The sequence below is a fragment of the Lithobates pipiens genome, unplaced genomic scaffold (assembly GCF_037356315.1).
Source record: "Lithobates pipiens isolate NorthernLeopardFrog02 unplaced genomic scaffold, aLitPip1_a1.2 Scaffold_16, whole genome shotgun sequence".
Classification (NCBI taxonomy): Eukaryota; Metazoa; Chordata; class Amphibia; order Anura; family Ranidae; genus Lithobates; species Lithobates pipiens.
The window spans coordinates 123852756-123864866 of NW_027507748.1; the positions used below are offsets into that span (position 1 = coordinate 123852756).

The following is a 12111-nucleotide window of genomic DNA, read 5'->3' on the forward strand; positions in this document are numbered from 1 at the left end:
GGAAAATAGATGTTCACTTCACATAGTCAAACCTGAATACGATGCCAAATCTGTTGTCCTCCTTTAGGAGGAATACTGTTTTAAAGCATATATTTTCATCAAGTAGAACTATGATCTCCAACGAAAAAAAAGTGCCGCAGCACACCACCAGATTTTCTGTCGGAATAAACTCCGTTTTATTTTCTGACGGAGTTCCGCTGAAACTGTCTTGTGTACACACAATCACATCAAAGTCCGACTGCCTAGAACAGGTGAAACACAACACGTAGGACAGGACTAGAAAAAAGAAGTTCAATAGCCAGTAGCCAATAGCTGCCATCTCGTACTTGTTCCAGAGCATGCGTTGTTTTTGGTCCGTCGGAACAGCGTACAGACGAGCGGTTTTCCCAGTAGGAATAGGTTCTGTCAGAAAGATTTAAAACATGTTCTATTTCTAGGTCCATCAGAATTTTCAAAAAAAATAAAAAAGTTAGATGAAGCCCACACATGATCGGAATGGCTGATGAAAAGATTCCATCTGACTTTTGCTGCCGGAAAGTCCGACCGTGTGTACACGGCATTAGTTAGGAAGTCTTTGTATTATTCATTTTTTTCCATTCAACCATCGGTTGGAAAAAAGAAATGAACTGATTCCCCCATCCACACATTAATTGTGGATGGTGTAAATGGCTCCGCCATCTGATCCCCCTGCAGAATACAATGATCAGTGTTGCTGGCTATAGCCACTGGGACTGATTTGGGAAAAATCGGACAAGCTGGTTGTACAACCAGATAGCCCATACATGCGTTGAAGATTTGCTCAGCCCCTGCTGTACCAGCAAAATATTGATCCATGTATGGCCAGCTTAAGGGGGGCTTTCTGATTTTTCCTTACTTCATAGCTAAACTTCATCAATTTCCACTCCTCTTGCCAATGAGAGTCCTACTACAGGTCACTGATGTCAGTGTGTATAGGGTGAGAAGTGCCTATTTCTAAAGAATCATGCAAATCTGTGGTCTGGTTCACATGCGATCTGGGTGCAGTGTGATTTCAGCCCATTTATTTGAATGGGCTGAAATCACGCCAGACCACACCAAAAGTAGTGCATGCACTACCTTTTAAAACATAAAGCAACCGAATCTGGGACAGGCAAGCGCACTGCGTTTGCGACTTGTGTTTCGGAGTGTCATTAAGTTAACACAGACACCTGTTGCAGATCGCAAGTGCACTGCATTTTGAACTCGCTGTGGGAAATGCACATGGGTTTCCTGCACCACGTTCTGGTGTGAACTGGCCCTTATTACAGTGATCATTGTGATCTGACAGGTCCTGTGCCAATCGGCTGCCCCAATGTCTCCGGGTCCATGTGACTGCATACTAGTCAAACAAGGCTGTGCAGGTAAGCCTGTACAGCCAATGTGAACCCATTTACTTATGGGCTGCAAGCACAATGCTATGCTATAGTGAAAAAAAGCAAACAAACAGGTCAGTGTGCTGCATGGGGCTGAGCATCTGAGTAAATGAACTCTAAAAGGTGATGAACTTACCTGTGTGACATCATTAAAATTAGCATGTCCCAAGCAACCGTTGCTGCCACTGCCAAAGGTCATAATTATGCCTCTGTCTAGAGAAAACCAAAAACAATGTCATAAAAACATTTATATTTTAAAACGTACGCATAGCCACAATATTTCACTTTAACTTTAGGACCCGTTCACAGGGGCGGACGCGATGTTAGTTTTTTCAGGCGGATGGGATCGGACCCTCCAGGCTCCTCTATGGAGTGGTGGGTGTCAACGAACATTTGTCTGTTGACACCCACAGCCTTCCGGTCAGATCCTTTCTGTTAAAAACGGATGGATGGGGATCTGTTCCCCATCCATCTGGCGGATCAGATCAGGTGGCAGTCAGGTGTAAACTGATAGGCGGTCCTTTTACATCCGATGGCACATAGAGGAGAGAGTGTCTGTGTCCGCTCTGCATCTGCGAAGCGGACACGGACCAGCCATCTGCCTGCTCACTGGGGATCAGCGGACAGATTTGTGTGGAAGGAGCCTTAGAGTACGGAAGGATTAAAATCTGCTATCAGTTTTTTTTTTTTTGTGTGGTCTGTGTTCTTACTGGGAAGATTCGCCTTCTGTCATGGTGACCACGGTCAGTGAGACAGAAAGCAATAAGAAATCTACATTGTCACCAGAACTGAGTGAGGGTAAATCTTTCAATAGGGACATCTGTTCCATTGACAACTATCTAAAAAAGGAATTCTAGTTACTTTGTAGAGATTGTCTTTCAAAAAATAAAGTTATTTATTATAGTAAAAATGTATAAAATTCTCACTGAAAACGGAGTCAGCCCTGATTTACACTGGAGCGTTTTGACATGCGATTTGACATGTCAAATCTGCTGCAATTGCCGTCAATAGCACTGTCCTAAATGGTGCGACGCCGCATCTGTGGAGCTGCACCGATTTCAAAAAGTTGTTTTTGTACTACTTTTTGTGATTTCGGGCTGTGATTTACATTGTGCAGAAACCTGTAGAGATGTCTCTGAAATTGCGTTCGAAATCGGGACTGACATGCGGGAGTGAAATCATGCGAGTTCAGCTGAACTCACACAGATTCATCCCCACGGCTCAGTGGGCTAAAATTTAGTTTTATGCAGTTCTTCAAGCACTTTACAGCAGGACACGGAACCCTCCAGTTTTTGCTAAAGAGATGAAGGTAATCATCAGTAGATTTCCAGTTTTCTTGGGAACATCCTTTAACCCAGTTTTAAAATGTCTTGGACTCAGTGGTTGTAACCGGCTCATGACTGCATTGTGCCCCTGATGACATCAGAACAGCGAAATGGGTAGGATGGAGCTTATCGATCTGGGAGAGAGAGAGAGAGAGAGAGATACTCGGTCTACTTGAATCTGATTCATTCCTGAGTGGCAGTGTGGAGCGGTTTTTATATCTATTTATATTAATTTCTTTCTATTTGTATACAAGTGCATATTTATTTTGTTTTAAATAAACAAAATTAGCAATGACCACTATGATGTTTTTTCTTTCTTGAGCTTGGTGGCATCCAGCTCCTCTTAGAGGCTGGGTTCATGGAGATCAAGTTCTTTCTGGAGATGCATTGATGTTTTGTTCAATTGCCTGCATTAACCTTGAGAGTCTACATGGGGGAATCCATCTAAGAATACCTGTCCATAGTTCTTTCCATATGCAAATTTGACCTTTTTAATGGGCAATTTGGTGGAGGTTGTCATAACAGTATTTCATTATATTCAAGTTTTCATTGATTGGGAATCCATCACTATTAAGCACAGATGTTTTATGTTCACTATATTTGGACTGTATTTTCAGGATTCACCAATATTATCAGCATCACTATTAGAGTGTTATATTGTATTATCAATAAAACCCTATAACTACTGTGCCACTAACATCACTATAAATCTAACAAATAACAACCTGTGTGTTTTATATTAAAGCAATTATAGTGCAAAAATGCAAAACAAATGACAGCTCCGCGAGGACGTCAAACTATTAGGGCGGGGCTAGGATGCTGACATCATCGGGTTTAGCCGGGATGGTGCTCGCGGCTTTCGTTATTGCAGCCAGAGCAGATTGACATATGTAGCCTTATGCCTTTGTTCCCTAGTGTTGGGTTGACACTTGAATAATGTGAGTTCTTTTAACAAATTTTAATAAACAAGCATTTATTAAATGGTATCACGCTATGGAGATATTTCTTTGTTCTCTCTAAAAAATCCTTGTGTTCAATTTGGGAGAGGAGCTGACAGGAGGACACATCAGAAACAGTGGAGATTGGATCTGCCTGACATATCACACAAAGCGCTTCCACTGGTTTATAATTTGACAAGCCATAGTTTCTGGTGAGTTACTTTTGGACCAATGGTGAAGGAGCACATCGGGCGTATGATCATATGAATAAGATATTTTGGACCACACTTTTTCTTGATTTTTTTCTGTGATTGAGAATATGAACTTTATTATGGACTGGGATTCGAATGTATGCACTTTATTTATTAACTACAACATATTTTCTAATATATATGAATTTTGGATGTATGCACTTGATCAATGAACACATTGTATTTGCACCAAGCACATTTTTTGATTGTGGTGACACATTCCTTGTTGGCAGAGAGGCAATTCAGTGTTAGAAAAGCCAATATTCATTGGTTTTTATAACACACCTGGATGGGCTCCGAGCACAATGCTCTGTGCAAATGAGTCCACTCTATATGGAAGCCTATTAGAGCCTATGGCTCTAATCAGGTGCTTCAAAAAAAAAAAAAAACCCGCCGCTGTAACTCATGCGCCTGGCGTCCTGAAAGGGGCCAGACGCATGAACAGGGGGTGGCCGTGGATAGATTCATGCTATGCAAGAATCTATCTATTAATCATATAGGGGATGGCGTGGGGCAGCACTCGTGCACCCTTAAAGCGGTTGTATACCCGCCGGCACTTTATTTATTTTTTAATACCCCTGTAAGGCAAGAGGCATAATGAGCTAGTATGCATCGCATACGAGCTCATTATGAAATACCTTAGAACGAGGGAGATGACATGTTGCCTCGGCGTGTCTTCCGGGTATCGCGGCTCCAGTACTGTGAGTGGCTGAAAACGCAATGTCGTTACTCCCACGCATGCGTGCAGGAGACTTCTTTCCGGCAAGGTCCGGCATCTGCCGGGCTTTCAGACGAGAATCCCCTGTACGCATGCACTGCTGCAGTCAGCGGCTCATGGCGCCGGGAATATCTCCTAAACCGTACAGGTTTAGGAGATATTTTTTTTACCTACAGGTAAGCCTTAGGCCGCGTACACACGGGCGGATTGTCTGTCCAACTTAGTCCGCTGAACCGTGTTTCAGCGGACAATCTGCTCGTGTGTGGGCTTCAGCTGACTTTTTCAGCGGACAATCTGACGAACAAAGTCTTACGGAATTTCCGTAAGACAGTCCGTTCAAACTTGGTTTCAGCGGACAGTCCGCTCGTGTGTAGGCAAGTTGGACGGACTAAGTATGGCGCATGCTCAGAAAGGATTTACACGGCCGAAGGTTGCATTGCAGTGTATAGGACGTCGTTTTTCTAGTCCCGTCGTATGTGCTGTACACGTCATCGCGCACGCTTTCAGCGGACTGTCTGCTCATCGTGTGTGGTCAAGTCCGTTCATGCAAATTTTGAACGGACTGTCTGTCGGATTGTCTGACGAACTTAGTTGGCCAGACGATCCGCCCGTGTGTACGCGGCCTAATTATAGGCTTACCTGTAGGTAAAAGTTAAAATATAGTCTATACAACCACTTTAATGGGTGGGCTGCCCCTGTCCAAGGTAAACGTAGTGATTTTGAAGCTGAGGGAAATTCTTGGTCCATTTGGTAAGGTATAGCCATAGTGGAGGTATAATCCAGGGACTGCCAGATTTTTTTTTTTTTTGAATAGATATTGCTTTTTTGTTTGGATTAGGATAATGTAAAAGCATGTTCGATTCATTTTAAATAAAATTACATTTTTTTAATATAAACAAAAAATAATAATAATAAAAAAATTCAAAGCACCTCTGCCCCCCACATATACATGACAAATACAACTGCGCGTAGGCCCCCCCCCCCCCCATGTATGAAAACAGCGATTGCGCCACACGTTGGGGAAAGACCAATAATTCCAGGGCCATAAAGACTTTTAGGCCTTATGCACACTAGGCTCTTCTGAACATGTTTCTTCCGACAAGAGAAAAGCAGCTTTAAAAACATGCCTAAAGCCGCATTTTTCAAATGCATTTAGACGTTCATTCATTTAGTTGGCCAAAATATTAATTTATTCTGGCAATTGAATTTAATGAATTGCAGTGTTTCTTGACACATTTATTTTTCGTTAGATGGACTGTGGCTGCATCACCTTGATCATGCCTGATCTCTGTTGATCAAAGCCTAAGCAGGATAAAGCCTGGTTAGTATATGGATGGGAGACTGCCCGGGAATAACAGATGCTGTAAGGTTTTCCCCACCTGTGTGAGGGAGGCATCTGAGGCTGCTGTGTTTTGAGAGTATCCCAGGCCAGTAGATCTTAGGGCAGTCTCTGAGGTGGTGTGCTCCATCTTTAGCCAACAGAAGCTTGGTAGGTTAGGTGTGCCTCCTTGGGCCTTATGGGTCTGCCACAGCGTCGTCCATCTTTTGCCTTGCATTTGACTCTTGGAGCAGAAGGTATGGGCTCATTATTAAAAAAAGAAAGAAAAAACTTAACCGGTGGTCCCAAAACCAGATGGAGACATTAGGTCTAGCTTAGATCTAAAGCCGCTGGACATCCTTCTGTTTCAGATAGGCTCTGTCCATTTAGTGTTGACCTCTCTGCGAGAGGTAGATTTCGGGGTCCACAGTCATCAATGACGCATATCTTTATGTGCTTAAGGGCTTTTGCAATTGCACTGCAGTGGTCTTTTTTTTTTTTTTGTGACTGCTCTTCGGGCTGACCACAACTCTGAGGATTCACAAAGCTCCCAGCTCCGCTGCTGGACTTGCTGAAAATGAAGGGGGTGCCAATCTCAGTATACTTCAATAATCTTTGTTCAGGGAGCAGTCGGTTCCAGTTTTTCCTTCGATACATTTCTAGGTCTTTAGTATGATGAACATTCTCTCTGGCTGGAACATGAGGATCAAAGCATTGGGTTGCCAGAGGACTCTCTTCCTGGGGTATTGCAGAGCTCAAATTGGTGGTTGATAGTTTGGAATCTGAAGGTGAAATTCTTCTTTTCAGGAGTTTGGAAGATAATAACCACTAGTTCTAGTCTCTCCAGTTGGTTTGAAGGTGACTACAGTTCAGAGGACTTGGTCTCCACAGGAGAGAATACTGTTCTGATATTTTGAAACTTTTGGCCAGTACACCTGGCTCTGGATTATTGAACAAATCAGTTGTAGATTCAATACAACAGTGCCTCTACAGTGGCATATATTATCCACCAGGGCGGCAACAGGAGTTGTGCGGCTCAGGAAGGTGAATCACATTCTGTCTGGGGCAGAACAACAGGTGCTGTCTCTGTCACCAGTACATATTCCAGGTATAGAGAAATGACGGGGGGGGGTCCAGTCATCAGCAACTAATGCCGGGACCATGCAGTTCCTGCTTCCTGAGACATTTTTTGGCAATCTGCCAATGTTGGAGAACTCTGCAGGGGGTTCTACTGATCCAAGTTCTACAAGGTGGAAAGGGCTAGATGCACTGGTTACACCTTAGGGACCAGTTCTCCCTAATTGACGCCTTCCCTCTGTTTCAACTCCCGAAGCATCTTTGAATCCGGGAGGTGGTAACAAGTAATGTAATAATAGTGTTAGTCAAATAACCTCGCTGAAAATGGGTCGCTTAGGAGAAGCCCTGCCAAACGAGCTTAGGCTGGACTTCTCCTTTAAGTAACATAACTTTTACCATTACACAGGTACACACAATTTTAAACCTTGACATGTTTTGTACCTATTTACTCAATGCAACCCCATCTTTTAGATTTTACCAAAAAATTTGCATTATATTTTGATAGTGTATATTACATTTTTTATTGTATTTTGTCCTGAAAAAATACATTTGGTAAACAGCTGCAAGTATTATGCAGCATAAATTGCAATGGCCACCGTTTTATTATCCAAAGCCTTAGCTTTCAGAAAATTTATAATGTTTGGGGGTTCTAAGTTTATTTTTTTTAGTTATTTTTTTTTTTTTAGCAAAAATGATGATTTTAACAATAAAATGTAAAAAATGAAAAAAATTGCCCCGGACAGGAAGTAGTTAAAGGAATTTCCAATTTTCATAAAACTTTTGCCCTAATCTGTCTATACCTGTTAAGCAAGCAGTAAAGAGGTCTCCACATGACACATGTTTTATGGTAACACCAGACTGGCCCTCCAGAAATCTTGAGATAAACTGAGGCTGAGCATGTTCTACAGCACCAGGAAGTGAGGGTGCACCGGTTCCTATGGGAGGTGCCTAGAATATAAAAAATAAATAATATATCTAATCCAAGTAACACAACAAATACAATTATTTGAATGTTAAAATCTCATATCTCATTTCTGAAAAAGTACAGAGGAGGAGCAGGCAGCCTAAATATCTGGATGTGTGGCCAATGTGAAGAGGCAATTGCTCTGTCAGACAGCAAAGATCGGAATAATGGGCAGCGGGACACGTGAGTATTAAGCCTCTTCTTTGGCAGGTTGTTACTCCAAACTGTGCATATGGTAAATATGTATTCAGTTTAAATGTTATAGTATTTTCCATTGCAAACCCTGGAGATGCTTAAAGACTAAAGGCCTGTACACATGATACGAAAATCGGAAGTAAAATTTCGTCTGATGAACGATCTCCCTGTTTTCGGATCGTTAGTATGGTGCTTTCGTCAGCCGTTTCCGGTTTTTATCCCGACAAAAGCTGGATGTGCAGACTATAACATTTTTGTCGTACGTGAACTCAACGTCCAATTTCCGTTTAATCAGTATGGTTTTTGTCTGCAAGAAATCGTAAGAGTAAGACTACGCATGCTCAGAAACGAAAGAATACATACAAAATTAGTCAACACATTTGTGAAGACTTCTGAAGTTGTATTCTGTCCTACGAGAATTTTCGTATGGCGAGTAACCTCTTCATTTTCGACATGAGACTAGCATGCAACAAAAAAAGGACGAATGGTCGTCCGAAAATCTGATCGTGTGTATGAGGCTTAAGGGTCCTTTCACATGGGCTTGTCCGTTTGACAGACTCTGCTTGCTCAGCGGGAGATAGATCCGCTGATCCCGCTGAGCAGGTGGATGACAGGTCCATCTCCGCTCACTGTGCAGAGACCGACCTGTCAGAGTCCTGCTCTTCTCTATGGGAGACAGGCGGTCCGTTTTCATCCGTTCCGCCAGATGTATGGAAAATAGAGTCCTCATCCATCTGGATTTGGCAGACAGGATTGGATAGGATAGCAGCGGACATGTCAGCGCTGACATCCGCTGCCCCAAAGGGGTGAATGAGCGTCCAAACAGGTCCGCCTGAAAAACTGACAGGCAGACCTGATCGGAAAGCCAGTGTGAAAGGGCCCTAAAGCCCCTTTCACATGGGCCTCATCTGTTCAGTCTAGCTTTTTGCCAAGAAAAAAAATAATGAAAATGGATTCAGATTTCATCAGTTAACATCAGTTTACACATCCAATTTCAGTTCAATTTACATCAGTTCAGTTTTAATTATTTAATTTTTATTATTATTTTCACCGATACAAAAAGAATAATTTACAATACCGGGGTGGCGTAGCCTGATACATTCCAAAACATAAAACAAAATATGATTGAATAATGACGCTAACATAGCATACATCACGCTTAAACCTAAATGTTAGATATAATGTTGACAAAGAAAAAAAAAAAAAAAAAAAAGAAGAGGGGGGGGAGGGGGCGTCGTCCCCACACCCAGACACTCCATCCAGGAGTAGTGTTGTGGGGTGGGGGGCGAGGCCTCCCTCCCTCCGCCCAGCGCCAACCCTCCTTCTCCATCTCCCCTTCTTGCCCTACTGCGGTCAGTGTGCTGTTTTATTGAAAATTTTTCGTACTTAACTAACCATATTATACTGTATAGAGAGGGAGAGAGAAAAAGAAAAAAAGAAAAAGAAAAAAGAAGAAAAAAAAAGGATACCAATAACGTGCCAAGCAGGTTAGTGCGCTAAAACTGCTATGTAGCGACTACTCATCGCTGCCACCCCTTGATGCACTTCCCCCGCCCTACCCCCCCGGACCTCCCTACCACCCACCCCACCTCGAGCGCGCAATGCCGGCAACAACCGTCCCAATCACAGCCAGACAACCACCTCCATACGGGCCAGGAAAAGGAAAAGAGAGAGAAAAAAAAAAAAAAAAAAAAAGAGGAAAAAGGGAGGGGCTCCGCATGAGGAGGAAGGGGGCAGAATCCCAAGCGGGTACTAGGCCATCCATATATTGACCTCACTCCAGGGGGAATCCCATATCAGTCAGCCAGGGATGCCATAATATCTCAAATTTTCTTAGATTGTTTAGCTTTATAAGCATTGCTCTCTCGCACCATATTAGGGAGTTGATTGCGTTGACCCATTGTCCAGTATCCGGGGGGTTTCTAGCTTGCCAATTAATTGCTATCAGTCGCCTAGCTTGATATAGGCACTTCAGGACGGATGGCTTGATTGGCGTAGGAATATTAACCCCATCAAATATCCCCAATATACAGGCCCTGGCCTCAGGTTTCAGGGTGGTCTTAAAAGCTCTATTTATTTTAATGACTATTTCTAGCCAATAACTATACAGCTTTGGGCATTTCCACACCATGTGGAAGAGGTCCCCCGGTGCCCCGCATCTAGGACATTCATCTCTAGTTTTCCTCCCCATTTTCCATAACTTCTGGGGGGTGTAATATGCCCGATATATGAGGAACAGATGGGACACGCGCTGCGATGGGGATATAGAGGCCAAGTGCCCCTGTTCAAGCGTTTTAGCCCACTGTTCCCGAGATATCGGGCCAAGATCCCCTATCCAACCCTGTCTACTCTTGGCTGGGCCTTCACCTTTCAAGAAACTGCTTCTAAGCTTCATATATAGGCCCGAGATCTGACCTTTTGCGTGTCCATGATCTATGAGGGCCTGGAGCAGAGGTATTTCAGTTCGCTCAATAGTAAGTGATCCATATTGGGCCTGAATTGCATGTCTCAGTTGCAAATATTTGTAAAATGACCTATTAGGGACATTGAATTCCTGGCTGATAGTTTCAAAAGATTTCATTACGTTCCCCTCATAAAGGTGTACTATTCTATTAATCCCCTGGCTATCCCATTCCGGAGCTTTGTCGACCTTATTTAATTCAAACAGATGGCGGTTACACCATAGAGGAGTATAAGTAGTTATTCCCACATATCCCAACTTACGCTTTGCTTGCTGCCATACCTTCCTCATTAGAGTATTGGTGGGGCAGCTATAAAAAAGAGCATTAGCCTCCAGAGCTTCGGGGACCAGTTTGTGAGGTGCTCCCATCATCATCAACTTGTGACCTATAGACCCCCCCTCTTGAAGTCCTGCCCCTGTTAAGTGCTGGAGTTGGGCGGCCAGGAAGTATGCCCCCAAATGTGGTATGGCCAACCCTCCCTCCGCGACGGGCAGCTGCAGCGTGTGTAAACCTATCCGAGCATGCCCCTTTTTCCAGATTAATTGCCGAATAAGCGAATCCATGACTTGGAACCATTTCTGGTTGATCCAAATTGGAGAGTTGTGTAGAATATAAAGTATTTGGGGTTGCCAAATCATTTTTACCAGGCTGCAGCGGCCCGCCACCGAGAGAGGGAGGCCACACCAACTATTAAGTTTCCTCTTCATTTTCGTCAATAATGGTGCCAGATTCTCGTTGGCATATTGACTTACGTCCCCTGATATCCAGATGCCCAGGTACTTCAGCTTAGTCACCAACTCCAGGCCGGTTATCGTTGGGGGTGCCCCATGTTCCCCATGCCGGAGCAGTGGTAGAAGAGCTGATTTGCCCCAATTGATCTCTAAGCCCGATTGTTGGCCGAACTCGCCCATCAGATGGATCACTCTATTCAGGGTAAAATCCAAATCACCAATAAAGAATAGAAGGTCATCTGCGAACAAGGCAATTTTTTCCTCGGAACTACCCCGCCGAAATCCCTGTATGTCCGGGCAAGATCTTACCAGGGCCGCAAGGGGCTCCATGGCCAATACAAAAAGGAGGGGGGAGAGCGGGCATCCCTGCCTTGTACCTCTTTCCAGTTGAAATGGTTCAGAGGTTTCAGTACCCAACTTGATTTTGGCCCTAGGTTTGTTATACATTAATTTTATCCACTGGGTGAATAGGGGGCCAAATCCAAACCTCTCTAGGACCCTCCACAGATAGCCCCATTCCAAGCTGTCGAAGGCCTTAGTGGCATCGAGCGCTAGGATGGCCCCCACCCCCTCATTATCTCTAGGTAATTGGACATTAAGGAAGACTCTTCTAATGTTGGTGCTAGTCGCCCTACCCGGGATAAAACCCGACTGGTCTGGGTGTATGAGTTTGTGAATGTATGTATTTAACCGGATTGCTAGTACTTTGGCTAGTATTTTAATATCCGTACATAGCAGGGA

The 12111-nt window shown here is 43.7% G+C and overlaps 1 protein-coding gene across 1 annotated transcript in view; it reads right to left on the bottom strand.

Moving 5' to 3' along the window:
* The window catches only part of NEK8 (NIMA related kinase 8), a 114261-nt gene that overhangs the window by 50657 nt on the left and 51493 nt on the right, over positions 1–12111 (bottom strand). Inside the window, exons 8-9 of the mRNA XM_077480406.1 lie at positions 7819–7966; positions 1528–1604 (exon numbers count right to left, since the gene is read on the bottom strand). Of these exons, the coding sequence (XP_077336532.1) occupies positions 1528–1604; positions 7819–7966 (225 nt within the window). The remainder of the gene's footprint in view (positions 1–1527; positions 1605–7818; positions 7967–12111) is intronic.